At 37.0% G+C, this 25,785-nt stretch overlaps 1 protein-coding gene across 1 annotated transcript in view; it reads left to right on the forward strand.

The window, feature by feature from the left end:
* Positions 1–25,785, forward strand: part of ADGRV1 (adhesion G protein-coupled receptor V1) — a 507,196-nt gene that overhangs the window by 157,071 nt on the left and 324,340 nt on the right. The window contains 11 exon segments of the mRNA XM_036020532.1: positions 102–366; positions 1,095–1,217; positions 8,038–8,260; positions 8,578–8,782; positions 13,384–13,530; positions 14,882–15,137; positions 16,965–17,167; positions 18,139–18,315; positions 18,681–18,863; positions 21,185–21,364; positions 24,580–24,744. Coding sequence (XP_035876425.1) covers positions 102–366; positions 1,095–1,217; positions 8,038–8,260; positions 8,578–8,782; positions 13,384–13,530; positions 14,882–15,137; positions 16,965–17,167; positions 18,139–18,315; positions 18,681–18,863; positions 21,185–21,364; positions 24,580–24,744 — 2,127 coding nt within the window.

A 25,785-nucleotide genomic window follows, 5' to 3' on the forward strand; every position in this document is an offset into this window, starting at 1 on the left:
AATTAAGGGGTTGAGGAGAATAAACACATGATATTGGTTAAACTCTCACAAATGCTCAATTCCTAGTCATGAAGGATTTTGTATTTGAACATCTCTTGTAGGTCTTCAGATGGGATGGCAGAAGCTTCGTGTTGCATCAGACACTCTCTGTCCAAGGCGTGCTGAGCATGGCCTTGTTCACCAGAGGAGGCTCCGTGTTCTTAGCCATTTCCCAGGCTCATGCCAGGCTCAATTCCCTTTTACTCAGATGGTCTGGCAATGCGTTTATTAACTTTCAAGAAGTGCCTATCAGTGGGACCACACAAGTTGAGGCCTTGATTTCAGGCGATGATATTTACCTACTTTTTGCCAAAACTGTGTCTCTAGGTAAGAAGATTTATTGTTTACAATGCATACATAGTTATTATAAAAATTATCTAGCATTCATATAGTATGTTAATATGAAAATGCTCTTATAATAATTTTTAGCTGATCAATAGAATATTTCTTGATGGGTCAGTATTGACTGTTAGCTACACATAGGTTTTGCAAGAAAAATTTAAGTGGTACCTCCATAATCTTGAAGTGTTCTGAACCACTGTTTTAAGATAGTAAAATAAAACTGGGGATGGGTGGGGAACATGGAAAAATCTCTGAAGAATTCTGTGAAGATCTTGCACCAAAGCATAAATAGGTAACTTTTTATTGGACTATACTGGGGTGCCCTGGGTAATTTATAATAGTAATAAGTGCTTAACAGCTTTTGATAGACTTTTAAAATATTCATTGAATATTAATATCTTTCTTTTGTTTACTGGAACATTCATAAATAAAATACATTCCTGAAAAATAAAACATTTGTTGTTCTTCTTTTTTTGATATCAGATCATGATTAGTGGTGAAGTGTGTATATACTTCATGTAGTAATTGCACAAAGCCTTGAAGTGTTTCCTACTAAGTTGTATTTCTGTTAAACTAAATGAATTTTGAGAAACATCCTATTAAATTGGTTTTTTCTCAATTAAATGTAATGTTTTGATTATAGTTTTACTATGTAGTTGTCATTGTTTTCTGTAACTATTGCCTTCAGTTCAACTTTTTTCTCATTATTGTAGGAGGTCAGAATTCAATTGATATTTTCATCTGGGAGCCAGGACAGTCTTCTTTTAGATATTTTCAGTCTCCAGATTTTGCTGCTGTTAATAGGATTCACTCCTTCACACCAGCCTCAGGAATAGGTAAGGGCTTTTCAGCTGTTGACTAATCCTGAGGGCATTGTGGAAAGCTAGAATGATTTTAATCTCACTGAATTAGAGGTAGTGTTACCTTGCCAGACACTGGGCATTTTAATAAGGATGTAAAATCAAGATCTTGACAATAATATTCCCAGAAATCATAGGATTTCCAAATGACTGAATGATATTGATATTCAGTCATTTCTAAATGATATCCTAAAATGGGGACTATGCTTGGAAAGAATTAGAATGACTAAGATATGGGGAGAAATAATGAAGATTAAGGCAATGTAATACATTACTTTTATCTAGAGGAAAATGAAGAGTGACATTACATATATATATATATATTTAACTAGGAAAGTATTTATAATGGGGGAGCAAGTATGTGCACTGAAGATTTTTTTTAAAAAGTCAGAAGATGGTTCTTTTCAGACCCACTTGCACCGGAGTCTGTGCAAGTGGGCCTGGGAAACCAACCCAGGTTTGAACTGTACTTCAGGTGGTCACTGGTTCCCAGACATTGTGGTTTTAGGAACTTTTTACCCTCTCAAAAATTTGAGCAACTCAAAGAATTTTTGTTTGTGTGTGTATCTACTGATATGTATTGTCTTAGAAATTAAATGGAGAAATTTCAAAGACATTGATTTATTAATTCATTTAAGAATGACAGCAATAAACTCATTACACATGAACATAACATTTTATGTGAAACAAAACTATATATTCCAAAAAAATATTGTAAGGAGAGTGATATTTCTTTATTGTTTTTGCAAATCTCATGTCTCGTTTAATAGACTGTATCTGGCTTTCATGTCTTCTTTGTCTTTAGCCCATTGCAATAATTTTGATCATACGGCTTCTGGAAAATTGCATTGTGTACTTATGAAAGGATGAGAGTGAAGTAGACAAACAGAAGTCTTAGTAGTATTATGAAATAGTTTTGACCTCATAGCTCTCTTTCAGGGTCTCAAGGACTCTTAAGGGTCCTGGACAACATTCTGATGATGATAGAGGTAGAGAAATCCTTGCAGGCATTTGAAAGACAAGTGATAATCAAAAGTATGTTTCACAACTCCACCTACCTTTGGCGCATAGAGTATATTGGATGCTGCAGTTTGTAACTGCCCAGGCCAGAGTTAGTGTAGAAGCCTCTGGGTGGTCAGAGATGTGGAAGTGAAATCAGGAGGAACTCAATTATGGGTTTAGGTTTCGGAGACATTAATGCATGGGGGTGTAATAGAACTCACAAAAGTTACAGTCTACAAAGTAAATAATATTGAAAAGAATATTATTACAAAGTAAATAATACTTAACACAAACTCAGGAGTTTATTCTTGCAGTTTTTCTTTTGGGTGCCTGGCTGTTGTTTCTCTATCAGGCACTATAGCCTCTAGGTTACCTCCAGTCACAGCAACTGTTGACAAGGAATTAGAGGTTATTTACCTGTCAATTTTTGAATTAAATTTATTCAGGTGATGGTGGTTAATTAAATTATGTAGGTTTGAAGCTCACAATTCTATAATACTTCATCTGTATATTGTATTTTGTGCTCACCACCCAAAGTAAAATCTCTTTCCATCACTGTATATTTGACCCCCTTTTACTCTTTGATACTTTTTGTAGATTATCTCATTTTACTTTGTTTTCGTGTGTCCCGCTCCTCCCTCCTCAGCTCTCTGTCTCCAGGTTCTCCTGGACCCTGGCCACCTCCCATCTGGACCGTTACTTTGTGGCCTGGCCTCTGCACCAGGTCTGAGCTGCTGTCAGTGTCCATTGTCCGTCTCTGTTCTGCTCGTCCACTCCTTACATAACTGCTCTTCACACCGTCAGCTTCTGACAGGCCTTCCTAGCTCTGTGACGTTACACTGCGATAAACGACTTGAGTGACATACTCATCGTTCACTCAGCACTGATTCACAGACTCAGTGATGTGTCTTTCATCATGTATTTGTGTAGTTTTTGTCTACTTGTCCTTTAATTTAGCATTATCATTTTTGCTTCAATTTTTCAAGTGGACTAACTTCATCTTCTTGAGTCACTTGTAATTCAAAATAGCTGCCTAATGAGTGTTTTTTAAGGCTGAGGAGTGCTGCCTGAATGGGCTGTTAATTGAAGTTATAGAATTCTCTTTAAAGACTTTTTCAAAGTAGAATAGAGACATTTTCTAAAAGAATTTGTGAAAAAATCTGCCGGAGGCTTGTTAAGTGACACATTGTGAGGTCTCATTATTTCCTTTGTTTCTCTGACTTGAGGTTGTAGGAGTATGAAAAGATTATAGGTAATTATTTAGAATGGCTTATTATAGATCTCTGGAAAGCTGAAAGTATGCATTAAATAATATTCAAAGATTTTCATATTAAATGTATCAAATATTTTATTAAAAGCATTAGACTAGAGCCATTACAGGACAGAGAATATTGGTTGGTGACTGAATTCTTTAAAGGAACAAGAAGAATGAATATGGCAAAGGCTGCAAGGTCATGTAAACAAATCTCCCCTTCTCTCTTCCCTCCTGTATGACTTAATAGATTTTTCTTAGTGCCAGTGTGTGTCAAGCACAGTGGTAGACTCTGAGGAAACACAGCTTAGCATAGTCAGACATCAACTCTGCCTTGAGGAAGTTTAACATATTATAGGGAAGAGAGATATTATGTAAAATCACAGAATAAGTTCCTAGCTACAAACTGATAACTGCTATGAAATAATAAAGTATTGCCATGACCCAGAATGGAGAGGGCTTGTCCTGGGCTATGGGGTATCCAGAAAACGTCCTTTCTTAAGAAACTTTTACTGTTAATGTGTTAATGAGGCCATGAGCATGGGACAGGCTCTAGTTAAGGGAATAGCACGTACAGTGGTCAGATGATAGCAGTGAGCATGAACTTTCAAAGGGCCAGGGGGTCGTGGCTGGATATCTCAGTTGGTTAGAGCATCATCCTGATACACGAAGGTTGTGGGTTCAATCCTTGGTTAGGGCACATACAAGAAGCAACCCATGAATGCGTAAGTGGAACAACAAATCCATGCTTCTTTCTCTCTCTTTCAAATCAATTAATATATTTTTTAAAGGACCAGGGAGAGGTCAATGTGGCAGTGAGTGGAGCATGGTACAAGGTATAATTGAAAATGTAATCAGGCCAGAGAGGGACTTAAAGGATTATTATCTTTATCCTAAAAGTATTGATGTGTTTTTATGAGAGGGTGATGAGGAGACAGAAGGAGAGGGGCAGGAGAGAGAGAAAACAGAGACTATGTGTGTATATATGTGTTAAAAAGGGAACTTTGACTGCCATGGGGAGAAGAGCAGGTAAGAGATGTCTTGAAGACAGGCTGGAGGTTCATGGTACATTGCAGACTAAAGATATTGGATGTTGGAGTTTAGAAAGTGGTAGCTGATGCAGGTAGAAAATCAGAGAAGCACAGAAGTGGATTCACAACCCACAGTAGTTGATGATATGGAGGCATGTGATGGAGGGGATGTCAAGGATGAGCCCAAGTTTCACACACATGGTAGTTCCATAACCATGATGGAGATCACTGAGAGGAAGGGCAGGCTTTTGGAGCAGAGGTAATGAGTTTCATTGGAATAATTTGAGACGACTTTGAGTCATTCGTGTGCAGACATTGAATAAGTGTTACTAGTCAGAGCTTAGAAGAGAGTCCCAGACTGCAGATATGCACAGTGGATGTTCTACCATCAGAGATGGAATTGTTTAGAAAGAGACTATGCAGTGTAAGAAGAGGGGCTCTCAAACCAAGCCTTGCTGAAGTCCACTTTTTATTTATTTATTTTTCTGAATTCTGCTTTTTAAAGGACAGATAAAGGAGAATATATGGATAGAACTTTTGAGAAATATGGAAATCTATAGCGAACACTTACTGAATGTTATGTCCCAGGTCTTAATCTAGCCCTTTATCATATCATGTAATCCTCAGAGTTCTGTGTGCTGCTGGAATGACACTTACCCCCTCCTCCCCAGTCCCCCAATTCTCTCAGCCTCATTAAAAATACTACCTTTGAGAATTATTTGGATCAGCTCATTACCCCCTTCATCCCTGTGTAGTCACCATAAGCAGCACAGGCCCCTGGGATGAGATGCTGGTTCCCATGTGGTCTCCTCATGCTCTAGACCATATGAGGCCCTATTTCCAGTCCAGGTGCTCAGCTCTTACTGCCCCAGTTCCCCATATCCTTCTGTAATGTCCTGTGGAACAGATACACTGTATTCAAACTTTTCTCGGAATGTTCTCATCTCTTTGCTCCGGAACTTGGCTCTTTCCTGAGGACATAGCTTCTCATGAAGCCCTTCCTGGCTGCTCCATCTCTTACTGGTTTCTTCTTATGTTCCCAAGTCTCCGAGTGTTAGGAATGCTTGCTCCTAGTACTTAGTTCTGTAACTTCTTTTTAGTTACACTCACTGCTTAAGTAATCTTATCCATTTGCTTTCATTTGAGAGCCTTTAAAAAATGTTTTTTATAGTTTTTTTAAGTGGAAGAGAATTCTATAATCAGGACTAGTTAAAACCCTCTTCCCAAATCGATTCATAGCATACTGGCATTTGCCAGAGGGGAAGGGAATTGGATGACTGGGTGAAAAGCAGTGAAGGGATTTAGAAGTACAGACTGGTAGTTACAAAACAGTCATGGGGATGTGAAGTACAACATAGGGAATATAGTTAATAATACTGCAATAACTACGTGTGGTGCCAGGTGAGTACTGGAAACACCAGGGGGACCACTATGAGGTACATGCTTGATTAACCACTATGCTGTACAACTGAAACCAATGCAAAGTAAACTATAATTGAGGGAAAAAAGCATTAAAAAGTACTCTTCCTCAAGTATAGATTTGTTTTTTCCCTCTCATACATTTCCTGGTCCAGTTTTATGATCTTAAGTAGTACAAATGCCTATTTTCTGAGAAAATGCTCTCTACATACGTATGTGCAGATTTAAACCCCTCTACCTCCTTTTCTGAATGTCTGATTACCTGTTTGCTGCTGTGTCATACGAGTCAGGGTGTGAGGAAGTGGATAGAGTTTATCTCCAGGGGTTAAGATCCCTAATTAGTGATGTTCAGAGACTTTAGATTATGGTTTTGCTTGAGACTATAGAATCAGTTAAACTTGAGTGGTGCTGAGATCCATCTGAGGAGTTTGCTCTTTACTGAATGTCTCCAGTTTTACAAAGCTTATGAAAAATATTTGACCATTTTGAAAATACAAATTTATTTGTAACTGCTTTGTCTTTACCTTTTATGTAACATTTACTAAATTTCAATAGTAGTTAAACTAATTCCCATAAATAAATATAATCAATATAATCAGTAGTTCTTGATATTTAAGAGTAAGAATATGGGACTCTCCATTTTATCTTATGGGACAAAATTTTGGAAGAGACTGATGGTTTCTGGTTCCATGTGCTATTTTAATAATCAATCTTATTAGATATCTTTGTGTTCTAGTGTGTTTCAGCAGGTGCTGGAATTTATGCTCATTTCTCTGTGACTTCTCACTTTTCTTCCTAGTTTTAAGTCTGAAGATTTTTTAGTATTGTATTCAGTGTAGTACACCTCTCCTCCTAACTTCTGTAAATACAGATATGTGCCATTGTTTTGAATTAGGAAGAGCGTGGTTTCCTAATAACGTTTCAAAAAGCATTGGCAGAACATATTTAAGATCATAAATTATATTCTTTGGCTTCATTAACTACCTTTAAGAATTTATCAGGTGAAACCCTGAATGGTATGTCTCGGTTGGGTGTTGTCCTGCAAAGGAAAAGGTTGCTGATTTGATTTCCAGTCAGGGCACATGCCTGGGTTATGGGTTTGGTCTCCAGTTACAGTGTGTACAAGAGGCAACCTATAGATGTTTCTCACATCGATGTTTCTCTCCCTGTCTTTCTCCTTCCCTTCCTCTCTCTCTAAATATAAAACAAAAAAATAAATAATAAGGCCCTGGCTGGTGTAGCTCAGTGGATTGAGCGTGGGCTGTGAACCAAAGGGTTGCCAGTTCAATTCTCAGTCAGGGCACATGCCTGGGTTGTGGGCCAGGTCCCCAGTGGGGGCCACCTGAGAGGCAACCACACATTGATATTTCTCTTCCTTTGTTTCTCCCCCCTCCTCCTCTCTCTAAAAATAAATAAAATCTCTAAAAATAAATAATAAAAAACTAAAAGGAGAATTTATCAAGTGAAAATAATTAAAATAAGGATTAGTTGTGAAAAACTATATAGAAAACAATATTATGTATATTTTATGGTCAACCCTATAGATTATGCATTAAAATTGTAAATTTGAATGCTATGTAGCTGCATATACAACTATACACAGTATATAGCATACTATACATAGTATACTATAAATATACTATTAAGCATTTTAATTAAGAATTTTTGTATTTAGACTTATTACTATGCAAGTTGTGAATTCATATAGATAGTGTCTGGAAGGAAAATGCAAAAATGAAACATTTAGTGGTAGGATTATGAGTATTTTGTACTTTCAAAAATATCCTAGCATGTTGTACAATAAATAAATATTGAGGTGCATACAAATGAGTCCAAATCCACTTGGCTTTTACCATCCAAGGGTTACTTCTTTAGGTGGATTATGGGTACATTGTCAGGCTGGCTTGATCATTCCACAGCATTTAAAAATCATATTTACATTCAGGTATTTGAGAAGTTGAATCATGTATTACTTCAGAAATCAGAGTGCAACTTCGAGAGTTGGAGAGATTGTGCCGTGGCACGGGTGTAGGGAGCATGTGGGGTGACAAGTTGTATTTCACTCTAGCTGCCTTTTCCTTCCTTCCTGCAGTCCATGTACTTCTTATTGGCCAAGCTGTGTCTGCTCTTTACTGCTGGAATTCAGAGCTGAATCAGTTCTCTTTTATTCTGGAAGCACCTTCTGCTCGCGATGCAGCTTCTGTTACAGTAAAATCCCTTAATTCAAGCAAGAATTTAATTGCCCTAGTGGGAGCCTCCCATTCACACATATATGAGCTGGCCTACGTCTCGAGCCAGTCTGACTTTATTCCTAGGTAAGTTCAACATTTATGCTGTCCTTATACTCACCGTAATTTTATATAGCACTTAAATTCTAAGTATTTTTTTAATGATTGGAAAATGTATATAAGAGCTATTTTTAAACTAGAAATTTTGGTTGTCACCCATTTCTAATGTTTATTCTACCAAGATAGTATTATATAACTACTTCAGATTAAAATTTTATTTATGACATGTGATGTTTTCAAACTTTAAATGTCAATCAATGCTATAATAGTTTTATGAGTAAAGAACTATGTATATGTCTTTCATTGTTGTAGTTGATTTATTTTATACATTCTTCTTATGCCAGTTCCGGTGAACTGATATTTAAACCTGGTGACAGAGAAGCTGTCATTGCAGTAAATATTCTTGATGATACAGTTCCAGAGGAGGAAGAATCCTTCAGAGTTCAGCTTAAAAATCCCAAAGGAGGAGCAGAGATTGGTATTAATAGTTATGTAAAAATAACTATCCTGTCTAATGATGATGCCTATGGAGTTGTTGGATTTGCTCAGGTAATGATACCAAAGATCCCACACTTGGAAGTGAGAATGATTTGTTCACTGTATTTATATATGAGTTATTATCAGTAATCAATGAGTCATGCTTTGTGTATCTTAGGCCTCCCTTCCCTTTCCCTGCTTCACCCCCTGCTGTGCATTCCAAGCTGAATTCTACTGATATCTTGCAATTTACAGTCTTACCCACTGGACCATTGTGTTCAGCTGGTCCTAAACTTTATTTTTTCATACTGATCCCTTTTATAAGATTGAATTTGAAATGTTACCAATTGGCCCTGGCCCAGGAGTTTGAATTTACTGTTAGCTCTGTTTTCAGAGGATAATGATGAAGCAGATTCCAAACACTGTGTCTGGTCATGCACATTATCTGCAAATATTTACTGTCCTATGAAGCCTTTGTTATTTCTGTGGTGGGACGGAGGGGAGGGAGATTGATTGATTGATTTGAAACTGTATGCACATGGTACACACGGAGATACTTTCTGCTCAGGAGAGATAATTATGCTCAACTTCTACGCCCAGGCTTCATATTCCTTTACCAAATAGTAAAAGGACACCCATTCATATTGTATGATTCAGTCCTGTCTGCAAGGTGCATCCTGATTTCTCAGGTAGAGTTGTAGATGCCGCTGTCTTGTGTCTTTCTCTGAAATATTCTGCAAGTAAGGAAAACATAACTCATACTGGCTTAAACATCAAGAGTGTGTCTCCACAGAGAAGGTGGGCTTCAAGGCTGATTGAATACTTTGTCACCTCGGCTCAGGTTCTTTTTTTATATCTCCACTTTCCTAACACAAAGATGATCTTTTGTTTGGTTGTTTGAAAGCTGATGTTATTGTTAGGGCTACTGCTTTCTTGTTCAGGTCCAGCTAGGGAGAGTGAGATGCTTTGTGTGGCTATCAGTGTAAGGGAAAAGTTTCTCAAAAGCCTTTAGAAACTGGTATGTGTCATTCGCCAGACCTGGGTAACAAGCACGTTCCTTCATTGGTTCATTCAGTAATTCATTCATTTACTCTTGCAGTCATTCATTCAGCAGATATTTAACAAACACCTATGTACCAAATACTGTTTCAGATGCTAGAGGTATGTCAGAAAATGAAAAAATAGAAATCTCTATCCTCACAGTCCTTCAGTTGTAGAGACAGGGGTCAGGGGAGAAAGACAAGCAAAGATGTAAGAAACGTCTGTAACTCTGTCTAACGGTAGTAAGTGCCACTGAGGACCTTTAGGCAGGGAAGGCAGATGGAGAGCGTGAGGGAGGGGGTGGAGGTTGTGTGTGGGGCAAAGAGAAAATGGGATGTCACGGAGGGCTGCTCTGAGGAAGTGGCTTGAGGACAAAGGCCTGGAGGAGATGAGGCAGTGAGTCACACACATTTCTGGGGGAAGGGCAGTCGAGGCAGGGAGAAACCATCAGTTAGCAGATCAGCCCTGAAAGGAGTCCTTGCCTATCTGAACTCTGCTAGAGCAGGTGAGGCCCACCAGGTGTATGGCCAGGGCCCTGTGTCAGGGATCCCCACCAGTACCCACAGGTTCAAGGACTTGCAAGGAGGACTCATAGGACTCAGCATGTCATTATTTTGGTGACTGATTTATTACACTGAAAGGCTACAAAACAAAATCAGCTCCGGGAAGAGCTTCATGGGATGAAGTCCAGAGGAAACTAGGTGCCAATTTCCAAGAGTTCCCTCCCAGCAGAGTCACACAGAACACACCCCAGCATTGAGTTCAGTTGTGACAACATGTGAGACGTGTTTCCAACCAGGAAGGCTCAGTGAATTGGGGACTGGTCATGTAGACCCCTCTACCTGGCACATAGCAAAATTCTAGACTCCAGAAAGAAAACAGGGGTTTAGTATAAACCATGTTGTATGTTCCAACAGTTTGGGCAAATGGAGCTTACTATCAGTTCAGGAAATGGTGGGAACCATCCTGAAATTCAAGTTCAGACACCAGCCAGGGGCCGATTTTGTAAGCAGGACTCTTGAAGGATAGCAGTAGGCCTGTTATGTTTTCTCTTCTGCACAAGCCCCTTAGTGTCATAATGAATTTGGCCTCTGAGGGAAATGAGGAGATTTTGAGGGATATGGGGAGCTTTTGGAGGGTCAGAGTAGAAGAGCAACATGATCTGACCTTTCAAAAGGACACTCTTGCCATATAATTGAAACGAGGTTATAAGTGGGCAAGGACAGAAATAGACCAGCTAGGAGACTATTGAAGTAATCCAGCAGCAGTCGATAGAGATGCAGGAAGCAGGAATTTACCTTTCACCAAGATATAGACCACTGTAGGAGGAGCAGGTTTCAGGGATATGATGAATTTTCGACATACTGATGCCCTGAGTCACTTGCTTACAAGGGCACCCGGTTACCCAGCCTGACCCATCACTGAACTCAGTGCAGGTCAGCTTGTATATTATATTATATAGAAATATAACATGAGCCAGATATATAATTTTAAGTTTTCTAGTAGTCACTTAAAAAGGAAAAGGAAACAGGTGAAGTTAGTTTTAATGTGTTTTATTTAATCCAGTATATTTGAAATACTATCATTTTAACAGGTAATCAATACAAAATTACTGATGAAATATTTTTCATTCTTTTTCATACTCAGTCTTTGAATTCAGTGTGCATTTTACACATACAGACTAGTTACATGTGGCCAGTGGCTACTGTGTTAGGACAGTATAGTTCTAAGATGTGAGCTATAGGGGCCAAGGCCAAGTCAGAGGGGTTGGAAAGACAGAAGATGACCCTCGTACATGACTCATTTCCTTACTTTATTCAGGTCTCCACTAAAATGTCACCTTACCAGAAAGGCCTTCTTTGATTGGAAATTTCAACTCCTCATTACCTTTTTATTCCACCTTATTCTTCCTTATGACACTTATAATAGATTCATTTGTCTATTGTCAGTTTCTTTATACTAGAACAGAAGAGTATGAGATCTGGAATACCACTTTGTTCACAGCTTTATCACTGACCAGGAAAGTACCTGGCACACAGTGGGTTCTTAGTGTGAACCTGTTGTTATGCCAGGGGTCAAGGAACACCCACATGCCCTCCCAAGATCTCCTACAAGCCTACAGGGCAGAGCCAGGGCTCCTGGGCCAAGAACATCATTCTCTGCTGCCCAGTTCTGTTCTCACCTTGAAGCCTTGCTGCAGATGGAGGGTGTGTTCTGTTTCTCACCTATCTTAGCATGATGGATTTCTCTTCCTGAGGCTCGCTCCAGAATTGTTCTAGAGACCTCAACGCAGAGTGGTTTAACTCTGTCAATAGATAGTGTCCTGGGTTTCTTCAGCCTGTTCAGTGGGATTCTTCAATACAGATCTTTTTTGGACAACCTCTGTCTAAGATGAGATGTGGTCGATAAAGAGAGTTTCTTGAATATTTTCAGGCTGTATTAAGTCTTCATTTTACTAACCTTGTTAATAGAGGACATGGAGCCAGAGAGAGCTTCTTTTTAAAAAGGCATTGTCTTTTGTGAATTAATTATATGCATATTTTAAATCAAGGCATTTTCTGCAAGAGTGTTTGTTGCCTTGAGCAAGATTTTATTACTATGTAACATCTGCAACATTGTAATAAAATGCTATGTAAAATATTGTTATAAGATCAGGTATCTATTCAAATTAACATTCTAAATAGGAACTTAAAGAAATTAATGGGGGCGTCCCTTTTCAGATTGCCACAGTAAAAAGACAAGACAAACATTACTGGGAAGATTTTTAAAAATCTTGATATACTCCATATTTTTGCTTTATCGCATATAGAGAAATCATGAATATTGTAAAGAGGAGATTCTTTGGAATGTTAATTTTGTGGAAAAAGTTCATTGTCCACAGCTTTGGCAAGAGAGGGGACAGGTGTCAGACAAGGAACGTTATAGGCGCACAGAGTTAAAAATGAGTTTGGAACAAAGGACAGAGGCTAGAAGTAGAGATGAGAGAGAGGAAGGCATTCAGCCGTGAGGGGAAAGGATGCTTCTGGCAGGAACAATGTCACAAAGACCGGGAGCCAGATGAAACGTCAGTGGGAACAGGACAGCCTGTGGGAGCAGTTCAGAGAGTGAAAGTTTAAGGATAAGAAACACTGTGAATGATCAGAAAGAGCCCGATTCTCATGCCATCATTCTTTGGGATAGGCCCTTGGAGATCATGTTGATTAAACACTTACTTTATAAATAGAAAACAAAGACCTAGAAGGATTACCAGAGGTTACAAAGAAAAAGACTTCCTTCTCCTCCTAACTCTAGTGTCCTTTCCATTCTACAAACTTATGTGCTATGTGTAACATTTTCAAAAAAGTGGATTGTGTCTGAGTATAAAAATATGTTCATTGAAGAAAGTTTAAAAAATATAGAAACAGGAATGCAAAAATAAATATGACCCTAAAAATTAATATTTTCATTTATTTTAACTTAGTCTTTTACTTTTTCAAACATGCATGTTTTTTAATGAAAGCACAGTCATCCTGTTTTTTTAATTATTGTTTTTCACTTAATGCATTATGTTGCTTCATACTGTATGGTAGCATGAAATAAAAGCCTACATAGATAATTTCAAATGACCTTTGTGACTTCCTATAATTTTTCAGAATTCACTATATAAGCAAGTAGAAGAAATGGAGCAAGATAGCTTAGTGACTTTGAATGTGGAGCGCTTAAAAGGAACTTACGGTCGTATAACCGTAGTGTGGGAAGCTGACGGAAGTATTAGTGATATATTCCCTACCTCAGGAGTGGTACGTAATTTATAAAATTATAGAAGAGTCACTTAAATTATGGTTATTATTGATGCATGGCACCAAACCCTGCTTTATGGATGAAATTTTTGTGTTTGACCGTATCAACACTGGATTGTAATCACTGTAGAGAGGGATACAATTCCTAGTAATTCCTAGTAATCACCATATAGAGGGATACAATTTAAAGTTAGTTTTATTATTGTTGTTATTGTTCTTTTTTTCTATAATACAAAAATCATCAATAAAAAAGTCATTCCTTTTGATATTCAATACATCAGTTGGCCAAGTTGTGTATGTGTTACATTGTCAGAAAGATAAAACCAACAAACTGGGGATGGAAATGGGGTTTCACAATGTAAGCAGTGAAGAGAGAACAAGTTTTCGTAAAATAGCCTGATGTATAAAAAATCACATCAGAGATGTTGAGATGTTGAGTGATATAGACTGAGTTTCCTGGAGAGATGAGTGCCATGTAATGCTAGTTTGAATAACTGTAGTTTGTAGCCATATTGCTGGAGAATAAGGCGTGAGGTGGGGAACAGTAGTAAATGACATTCAAGAAGCAGAAGGAAGCCCTATTGGAAAGAACTTGATGCCATTTAGCAAATTAGGGTTTGACCCTCCAGACAGCGAAGACATGAAAGGAGGAGAAAGGAGGAGAAAGATGCTCCGAACTGAACTAACAAGTAAAACAGACAGACTCATAGATAGAGCGCAGGATGACAACTAAGTGGGGAGTGGTTAGGGGGTGGAGGGACTGAGCAAAAAGGAAGACGGACTCATGGACATGACAACAGTGTGGTGATTGCTGGGGGAGGGGGGTATAAGAGGACTAAGTGCTAATGGAAGAAATACAATAAAAAATTTAAAAAGAGAGATACGCTGATTTGTATCTCTGCCTGTTCTTTGTTCTCTACCTCTATTTTGCTTGAATCATTGTTAAATGCTACATCTAATCAAAGTTTACCCAAGGGAAATAGCAATTCTGGCAAAATCTTGTCCAGAAAATTGTTTAAACTATATGCCACCTTCTGAGTTTTTACAGTTTTTATATATGGTTTCGAGGACATAGATGCCCAGGGGGAGACTATGTACTCTATATTTTAATAGAATGTAGGCTCAGGATATGGCAATTTGGCTTCATGTTTTATTAGCTTAAATTTGTTCTACTATTTTTCCTAACACTCTTCCACTTTTAATGTGAAAGATGTTTGATTTCTACATATGTTACTTAAATATCTCTGTTATTTAAATTGTGGCCAATAGGAAACAAGTCTAAACTTCTGATATTCTTAGTGTACAGTGACAATGAAAAAATAAGTAAAATCTTTTCTTTTAAAACTTTTAGATTTCCTTTTCTGAAGGCCAGGCACTGTCTACAATCACGCTGACTGTTCTTGCTGATGATGTACCAGAGTTATCTGAGACTGCGATCGTGACACTCATCCACGTTAGCACGGAAGGGGTCTCGGACCCGTCCAAAGGGGCTACCGTGGATCAGAAAAGAAAGAAGTCTGTCATAACCACTCTGCCCAGCGACTCACCCCATGGTGTGGTGGGCTGGCAGGCCGAGTCTCTCTTTGTGAGAGTAGCAGAGCCTAAAGGTAAGTCTTGTTAAACATTTTTCTAGTAAGTGTTATTGGGTAATTTAACTCAAATATTTATGAGAAATGTACATTTCTCTTTTTATGTGATATTTTTTACTTTGGCAGGTCATAATCCTTTTTACTTTTTGTTTATATTTATTGAATTTTGTGATCATGTGAACATTCAGTAATAATGATATAGGAAATACTTTTACTCTTTTGAAACATTTCCATCATTATAGAAATACTCATCTTTTAGTAAATCATTTCAGTAAAATGGATTGGTTTTTATTTTATTTTCTCTTTTTCATATTTCATTTATCTGTTCTGTTTCCTCACTCAGATTTCCTCTCTATAGATTTTTGATAGTTATAGGAAATAAGGAGCAACACAGAGAAATGCATATGGTACTCCAGGTGTTATTGTAACCTGAAGTAGTAATTAAAATATTTTCTCTGAAATAAAGTGACCAGCCCCTATTTGAGTTTAGTGCCAAAATCTTTGTCTAAATAACTATCCATATCAGTATAAAAATGTACTTTTGTAGATAAAGGTCATTTGACTTATTTAATTAAAAGTATCTATGCCCTGGTTGGTGTGGCTCAGTGGATTGAGCACCACCTGAAAACCAAAAGGATGCCAATTTGATTCCCAGTCAGGGCACATGCCCAGATTGCAGGCCAGGTCCTCAGTTGCTGGCACGTGAGAGGCAACTGATGGATGTGTCTCTCGCACATGGATGTTTCTCTCCCTATCTTTCTCCCTCCTTCCCTTCTCCCTAGAAATAAATAAATAAGATATTTTTAAAGAATATATATGTATATATACACACACAGAGGTTGTCAAAAGTATGTTGACAGTTGTTTGTATGGAAATATATAGTACAAATACATAATACAATAATTAATAAATAATAACATAAGAATAAACTCTGTTTTGTGGACTCACAACTGTAAACCTATCTTTATAGGTTTACAGTTGCCCACCTCTTTATATAATATGTATGCATTTAGAATATGCTGTGTAAAGTTTCTAAAATTTTCTGATAGGAGCATGGACATCTTTCAAGGACCTTTCACTTAAATGGTTGATGGAAAAAATGTCATACAATGATGCACTTGGGCCTTTTTATTTCTGTATATATAGGAATAGAAACAATAGAATTAAAATTAACTGATCTGTTCATTTATTTATTTAACAGATAATTTTGAAGCAGCTAGTAAGTACCAGAAATTGTGCTGTTCATTCTGGAAGCAAAGACAGTGTTTGGTTATTAGAAACTCACAGGCCAGTAAGGAAGATCGACAAGCACTTTTTCTTCTTTTAATGGCAAATTAAGTTTTTAAAATCAAGAAATTAAGTAAAAATAGGTGCTATGGAGTATGGTGAGCCTTGTAATAGGCATCTCACTATAAAAACAAAATTGTTCTAATGATTAGTTATTAGGTGATGACTTTGGTGTTTAATTTTTCATTTTTGAAGAATTTTCTTAGCATTTGTAATTAGCACCTCTGCTCAACCTGCATGTGTGCATTCTCCTAAGATTATCAGCAATTTCTGTTAAAGTGCATGACATTGGCAACATAGGAGAGTAAGTTAGTAAACCCCAGAAGTGAGGGTTTAGAACTGGGTTATAGTACTAGCAGTGTATGTTGATTCTCAGCACTTCGGGGCAAGGGTAAGCAAAGTACAAAACACTCCTTGGGAATAAACATCATCTCTGTTTCACCTTTCATTCCTTAACTGTGTAAAAGGGATAGTGCAGAACACTCTACCCGAAGTGCTTGGAATGGCATTGACAGCAGACAGAAAATCTTACTTACTTGAGGCATCTCTGTCCCACAGAGAACATCACCATTCTTCAGTTACAAATTGTTCGAAATAAAGGACTACGTGGAGACGTGGCCATCCACTTGATAGCTAAACCCAATTTCTTACTGCCCATCAATAAACAAGCTACTGAGAATGAAGATTATGTGCTACAAGAAACAATAATAATAATGAAAGAAAACATTAAAAAAACTTATGTCAAAGTTGCCATTTTGCCGGTGAGTCTAGGCTACAATAAATATGATTCTATGCCTGATTTGATTGAATATTTTGTTGTTTGGTTAAATGTTTTAATTTATAAATGAAATCATAAAATGTGCAAATGAATCTGGTTATTTTATTGATGGTTTGATAGGGCGATATTTTAATTTAATGATGTAATTATTTGAATCAAGATTAGCCTTCAGATGGTTTAGATCTGGTTTTAGCACTCTCTCAATGATCCTGAAGAAACGGAAAGTAGTTAATAGTGTTATTAAGAATATCATATAATTAAATGTTGTACTTATGTGTTATAATACTATATATAACATTAGCTATACCATGCCTTGTTAAATGAACATTGTATATAATAATGTTAGTGTTACTAACAGCAGTACCAGTGGTGTTAGAGGATGGTGGCTCCTGGAGAAAACACAGGAAAGACCCTGACGATGGCGCAGAGCAAAAGTTTCCTCTCCTTTTCACTATGTATTCTTTTTATCTTTTGAAATTTTTATTACCTACTCAAAAATAAGGAAACAGTCTTCAAAAAGTTAATTGAAATGTAGGATTGTGTCAAGATTTACAACGCTAGGGTTTTCACTTTTAAGATGTAGCGTTTACATCTTAAGTGTAGAGCAGTTTGTCCTAAATTTCAGGGGTGGGCATTATATATGTAAATCACATTCAATACAGTGTGGTCAAAATTGCAGGACAGAATTCTAAAAAATATTTTACTTTCTAGTAAGTATGATGCTTCTATTAAAACATTACTGAAAAGCTTGAATATCCCCTGAGATTCTGATATTGTCATTAAGAATGTAATAAAATATAGAGAGAAATCTTTATCTCACGTGTGGTTGAGCTTCCCATTCCTGTGGAGACTCATCTGTTCTTTACTAAAAATGTCAAATATCCAAAGCACATAAAATATACTTAAAAAGAATAAAGTGCCATTTCTCTTCCCCTGCCCCCTGCCCACCTCCAGGATGATGCTCCTGAATTGGAGGAAGGATTCATTGTCAACATCACCGAGGTGTACCTGGTGAACTCTGACTTCTCTGCAGGCCAGCCCAGTGTTCGGAGGCCTGGGATGGAAATTGTTGAGATAATCATAGAAGAAAATGATGATCCAAGAGGAATTTTTAAGTTTCATGTTGCCAGAGTGAGATGAACTTTTACATACTTATAGTAATATAGAAGCTTGCACCTGCCAATTTGGCCAGTATCGTATATTTTCTCCAAAACAAGTGGCTTTGCTTGAAGATATTTATAAATATGCCTTAAAATTTGTCTTGCAAACTAATTCTTAGTTCTCTTTGAGATAGACCAAAGGATTAAGTAAATTCATTCATACTACATCTAAATATAAGAGTTCTGAAGACCTATTATGCATACTTATATGCAACTATAGATTTCTACTTTGAAGGGTGAAGTTTAGGAACCACAAGTACAAATAATGAATTTAGAAAGTGATGACTTGTAAGAATTTCTTTTGTATTTCATTAAACTTGTATTCTTCACTTGAAGGATGCTGTTGGAGTTGTTACTGCCTATGAGGTGCCTCCACCCTTGAACATTCTTCGAATTCCTGTAGTCCGACTGGCTGGAAGCTTTGGTGCAGTAAATGTTTATTGGGAAGCAACACCGGACAGTGCTGGCCCGGAAGACTTTAAGCCATCTCATGGGATTCTTGAATTTGCAGATAGACAAGTATGCTAGTTATGGATATATTAGCATGGTTTTCATTATATTTCAAACATTTTATAGGCATCCATTAAATGACCAAGCAATAGTAATTGTTAAATGAATTACACTCTAAATTTCTGTTAAGTCAAACAGAAATAATTGTTAGTTAATGTATAATTAATTGATGGATATAGGAAGAGAAATAAAAAGTCAAGAATCTCACCCTTCTCTGAACTTTACCTGATTCTATTTTTTTTCCCCCTCCTACTGGTCTGGATGAATGTTTCTTCTTCAACTTCTTGGTTCTCTGACTTCCATACAGCCTGATTTTCTGGCAGTTCTGGTTGGTTTTTTTGTTTTTAAATTTGTTATCTTTCTTTTGGTTGTGCGAGGAGGCAAAGTGTATCTACCTATCTACCTGTGCCTCCATTTTTGCCAGAAGTCCTATGTTAAATAGAAGTTATAAAAAAAAAAGAAGATAATAATTGGCTTAGAGGTGTCTAAGAACATATTAAAAACTGCCTGATAAACTAAACTATTCCTATGAATTGTAGGTTCTTTTATTTATTTCTTAATGCTTGTAATACAGATGTCTATTTATGATTTGCACTCAAAGTGTGCACATTTATTACCTAACATCCCAAACTTTTTTTTTTAGATTTTTTATTTATTCACTTTTAGAGAGGGAAGGGAGGGAGACAGAGAGAGAGAGAGAGAAACATCAATGTGCGGTTGCTGGGGGTTATGGCCTGCAACCCAAGCATGTACCCTGGCTGGGAATTGAACCTGCCACACTTTGGTTCACAGCTCGTGCTCAATCCACTGAGCTACGCCAGCCAGGGCCCCCAAACTTCTTTTACTAATATAAAAAGATTGAAATGACAGAAAAGGAACAAAATATTTAAAGCTAGAAGAAACTGAAAGACAATATTCTATATTTATGGCAACCAATCTTAACAATTATAAAATATTTCACAAGAATTATAAGCTTTGCAAACAGGGCATTTTGTAATACGGAAGAATAAAATCTCATAAATTTGTAAATTGGTATGTGGAAAAGCATGTGAACAACTGACTTCGAAGAGCAGTACCTATTTAAACAAAGTCTGAGTCTGCCTGGCCTGATCAGCACAGTGCGCAACAGCTTAGCAGTTGTCCATGGGTGGGCAGGAAATGCAGATAAAAAAATAAGTGTACAGATCAAGATTTTCTTGAACATAAAGGCCTATTATGTTAATATTGGAAATCATGAGTTTTTAACAAATTTAGAAATTAAGACATTTTCTACTAAAAGTAGGAGAAATGCACTTTGTATGTTAAAAGCAGAAACAAATAAGTTGATTTCTCATTGAAGAAGTCTTCTAACTTTAGGTATATTATTAGCACTTGATTCTGTGCATTAGGTCAAAGTTTCCTCACTTAGCAGCATTCTTAACATAATCATTATTATTAAATTTAACATCACATAGAAAAGTATAGATTTGAGGTGCAGATATTTTAATAAGCTTCCATTTTAGCACTTGATTTTGTTTAGGTTTCTTTCTCTGCAAGTGGGACATTGAGATTTCTCACTTTTACCTGTTATTAAATTAAAGGTTTTAGGTAGATTTAAGTAGAAAACTTAATTTTCTAGTAAATGTCTGTGTCAAAGTACTGAGATTTCCCTTTGGGACACAAAAATATTTAATTTTTTAGATACAGCTGGGATATTTATTATTGCCAATAGTGAAATCACCAGCTGGACTAAGTTTTACTTTTTTGTAAGTTCTAAAATCTTTTAAAATTGACTCAGATGAGTTAAGTCTTGGTCACAAACATTTAATAATAACACATTTGGGTTTCCTTCCTTTTTTTCCCTACATTATAAGAACAATATTTGGAACCAAAGCGGTTTATTCTAATTGCAGAACACAATGGTAATCTCTATGATACCATTTTATATCATGTAATGTTAATATTAAGTATACTAAGATTTATGTTTGCGAGATGCTTATTAGAGCCTGCATGGCATTTTAAATATTTTTGTTCAAGAGTAAGGCTTCACTGCTTTTTGTACCCAAAAGCACTATGTATTATTACATATATAGTTTTCTATATCTTGAAAATAATAGGCTATAATTTTCTGACTTTGAAATATAATAAACATATGTGACTTTAAAATGGTATTGTGAGCATAACAGGCAAAAAATCTGGTGTTTTTCTTTTGTACTATGTTTATAAATTTTAACTAAAAAAATAAACTGTATGTGTTCAAAAATTGCTATTATATTATATACTCCCTCCCTCTATCCCTCCCTTCTTCTTTCTCTTTTTCTCCCTTTTCCTTCTTTGCTTTTCTTTTGTAGGTTACTGCCATGATAGAAATCACCATTACTGATGACACTGAATTTGAACTCATGGAGACTTTCAGTATTTCCTTAATCAGGGTGACTGGAGATGGCAGACTTGGGGATGATACTGTGGTAACTGTTGTTATTCCACAAAATGATTCTCCATTTGGAGTATTTGGATTTGAAGAAAAGACCGTAAGTTAAAAATATTGGGGGAGGGGGTGGTTCCTCTAGGCTAAGGTTTTACATGATTTTTAGTAGAAAGTTGTCTTTCATTTTTTTTCAAAACCTCTTCATAACCTTTCAGTTGTGATTCTCTTCTTTAAGGTGTTTTGACTATTGAAGTAGGGACCAATCATCCAGTTGATGAAGTTTGACAGTTATGAGAACTCTTACATCAGGCAATTCTAAAGGGGAATAGATTCCTACTTATTGACTGTAATAGACCCAGATGTACTTTTTCGTCCATACATTTGTTTTCTGTCTGCCCTGCTGCCAAATCGCCATCCTGGTCACAAGGCCAGATTCTGTCATGTATCTGGTGTTACACCCCAAGGGGATTTAGCTGTGGAGGTAGATATGTTAGTGTTACCCTGCCTTCTGGTACTCTTTCTTGACTTTTATTGAACAAAACACCACAATCACCCTGACTCATGTGTCTCTATATTCCTTCTCATTCTTCTCTCTTATTTCTCATTGGTTGTCTACTTCTGAGACCTGGAAAATGGAGCCCAGTTATTATTGGTTCAACCACTGAGAGAGAAAAAAAACCATAACCAGTCATTTGTGCAGCCAGGTTTAGTAACTATTGCTCAACTAGCCATACATCTTAAATGTAAAATAAAGTACTCTAAATTGTATGCTAATTATGTCATAATTATGACTTTACCTTTCAAAGAAAATTCTAAGATTCAATAACCATAAAAATATTTAGATAATTTTGGGATACCCAGTAAGTGTTCTGGCTCCATATATCACTGCTCCCTTATATGCAGTTAGTAAGTCCCCATTGATCATTGTAAATAATAAGAAATTGTTCTAGTGCCCATTGCCATTGCTGTTCCCTGTAAGCACTGCTAGACCTGCTACTTGCCTATCTGTGCTGGGTGTCCCATATATCAGTACCCTAATAATTGTTGAATGATTCGATCACTGAAATTTCAACTTCATAAGAAAACAGAAACCATAAGAGGGACAGAACATACTTCTGCTGCATCCTAGTGAGTGAGACTCCTAGTGAGACTCCTTCTTCCTTGGGAGAGGAACAAGCAGAAGTTAGTGTTTGTAAGGAGCTGTGGATTCACAGGAGAGTGGCTGTGAATGTCCCCAGACAACATGAGTCTGGGGAGAGAGTAAAAGTATCCATAATTTCACTACCCTGAGATAGACATCACCAGTATTTTTGTTGCATTGCCATCTAGGCTTTCTTTCTTTGCACATATGTGAAGAAATATTTTAATACTTATGAATATGTAATTTAATTTTTATAAAATGTCTCTACTAGCTTCTGAAGTTAGATGAAAGGTTCAGGGTTTAGCAATCAAACCTCTAATTGGTAAAATTTTATAATAATGTTTTGCTTTCAACTCTGTCATACTTTTTGGACTTAGATACTGGACAACTTATTTATAAGCTTCTTTCACTGCTGGGGGAAATGAAGAATCATGTCACTATTCATAAATAGTTTTTGTTTGTTCATTTATTTTAAATATTGTAGTGTATAAACTTTACTGCAGTCTTGGTCTGGGATCTCATAGCTTACTGTAATAGCCTCAGACTTCCAGTTTGTTTTACAGTTAAAAGTTGGGTCACCCACCTGCTGTGTTATCCCTCATAACCCTTGCTGTGTGGAGTAAATGAATTGATGTATGTGAAGCACCTATAACTGGGCTTTACACCCAGTAGGTGTCAATTGCTGTTTTTATTGTTGCTGGTATTAGTATTAGCTTGTTACCAGCCCTTCGTGGCTACTCTCCTTGTATCCTATCTTTCTGCCATAGGCTCACAATAACACAGAGTTTATCTCTTAACTTGTATCCAAGATAATGTTGGGCACACAGTGAACATTCTGTTAGCCTTGTTTGATGATACAGATTAGATTTAGCACTGAGGAACTGTGAGAGAAGATCATTAATATAAATCTGTCACAATTAAAAAGCTGCTCACAAGGACAATGTGCTAAGTACAATAAAGCACTGGGAATAGCAGAGGCCCAAGGAAATCTTGTGAAACCTAAGTGGAAATATCATCTAGGAAAACAAAAAGGACTTACATGTGCAGTTTATTTATAATGGAGATTTTCTTCTCCATTTTGTTTCTTTCTGGTTTAATGTCTCCAGCCTATGAGGAGTGGTGTGACTCACACTGGGTGTAGTGTCGGACATTACAACTAGAGTCCGGGCTCCACTTCTCCAAATACGTGTGTGGATAGCTGGCCCTCAGATTCCTTCAATAAGTTTATGTATGTGTAAGAACCGACACATAATAGAAACTCAATAACAGTTTGCTCTAAATCCCTACTCTTGGCATCAAAGTCTCCTGGAAAACCAAAACAAGATTAAATTATGCATTCGATAAGTGTCTGTCTATCTTGAAAACGGAAAGTGTTGTGTTGTGTTCTGTATTTACATAACAGGTGGACATTACAGGCTCAATTTGGACTTGGCTTCACAGAGTCAATTTATGTGATTCAGTTGAACCAGGCCTCTTAATAAGGATATAGTGTAGAAAATAAATAGTACTGGGAAATTAACATACTGAAATTCCTCTCTCTTTATGTCATGATAATAAAGTCTCTTTTAAATTTGGACTGCCTGAACTTGGCCAGCTGCAGATAATTCAGGGGACAGTTTAAGCCTGTACTACATGGGATGACTGACGGTGATTTTAAGAACCCCCAAATCTTACTTCCTTACCAAAGTATTTCTTTTTGTTTTTTTGTTTTTTTTTTTTCATGGAAGTGTCCTACATCAGTGCTCCTAGTTGGAGTCTTCAACAGGCATCTTGGGTACCAGACTCTTTCCATCTCGTGGCTCTGTCCTCTCCCAGGTCCTGGAGGTCCCCTTTAGTCACTGGGCAAATTGGGAAAAAGGGCATATGGAGGATTGTATGAGAAGTGGATGGCCAGACTATTAGTAACATATGTTACTTCTGTTTATAATTTTTTGGTCAGAATTCAGTTGCTTTCTTCACCTATTTGCCAGCATAGCTAAGAAATACCAAGTAGCTGTGTGTCTAGGACAAAAAGGAAATGGGGCTTGGTGAAATATCTTTTCTGCCACTTGATTGTAACATGACACAGATAGAATTCTAAATTCTAAAGTTACAATCACTGCAAATAGAAATAAGATTCAGTTTGTTGTTCCTCCTCTTCTTTTTTTCTTACCTTACTGGATTTCTTTTTCTCTCAGGTAATGGTTGATGAATCCCTCTTGTCTGATGACGCTAATTCGTATGTGACATTGACAGTCGTGCGGTCCCCAGGAGGAAAAGGGGTCATCCGACTTCGGTGGACCGTAGATGAGACGGCTAAGGATGACCTCAGTCCTTTGAATGGGACACTTCATTTTGATGAGGTATAGTGAGCATCAGCACTCCTGCAGTTTCTCTCTAATTTGTCTTTGCTTGATTTTCTTTTCTCTAGTCTTAGGAATTCTTGTAATAGTATTCACTATGTTTGAACTTTCTTTGAAATTCCCTGCACTGTGTGGGAAATCACAAAGATGCACACACACATGTACACAACCCCAGATGTCTGAAGTCAAATTTGGTTCAGACAGTGCCTCCATCTCACCATCAAAACTACTCTTTCTCAACATTTTTTTCCTGATTGAGGGCAAAATCAGTTAGCCAAGCCAGACATCTGGGTGTCAGCCCCATCTTTACCCATTATGTAACTCTTGTGTATATTCGATCACTGAGTTTTGTCAATTTTCCCTTTTAAATATCTTTTCTCACCATTCCTCCTCCTCTGTCATGTCTGTGACAATGCTTGCCCCCATAATCTTCCATTGGACAGAATCTTTTAACTTTAACTCTATTCTAAATCTGTTCCCTTTTCTGTCCATTACTTGTGCCACCGATAGGGTTGTCATTCTGTAAGATATATCATGTTATGCCATCCCCTGCCCAGTGGCTTTCCCTTACCCACAGAAAGCTGAGCTCTGTAGCACAGCATGCAAAGCCTCCCAGAAGGGAATCCTGGCTTCACCTTCCATCTCGCTTTTAGAATCATGTTTGCATATAGCTTTCCTAAATTTGTAAAGATGAAATAAGAAGAAAATTAATTGAAAACCAGAAAAGTAGAATGGATGAATGCTTTTAAAAACCTTACAAAATAAAAATTGACAAAATAAAGAAATAATCATTCAAAGAAAGAAAATATTGAAAATTGTAGGACAGTTCTTTGTGCAAATCTAAGCAAATAAATGTAAAAACTTGCATGAAATTGATTCTGATAGATCTCTAGTAGATATAGAAAGTATAAAAACAGATGAGTTTTCGCAAATGAAATAGGAGTAAAAGTAAAATACTGGAATAGAAGCTCCCAAGGTGGTTTCCTGAAGGAATTCAACCAAGCATTTAAAGATCAGGAAGTCCCACTACTACATGGGTTA

The sequence above is a fragment of the Phyllostomus discolor genome, chromosome 3 (assembly GCF_004126475.2).
Source record: "Phyllostomus discolor isolate MPI-MPIP mPhyDis1 chromosome 3, mPhyDis1.pri.v3, whole genome shotgun sequence".
Classification (NCBI taxonomy): domain Eukaryota; kingdom Metazoa; phylum Chordata; class Mammalia; order Chiroptera; family Phyllostomidae; genus Phyllostomus; species Phyllostomus discolor.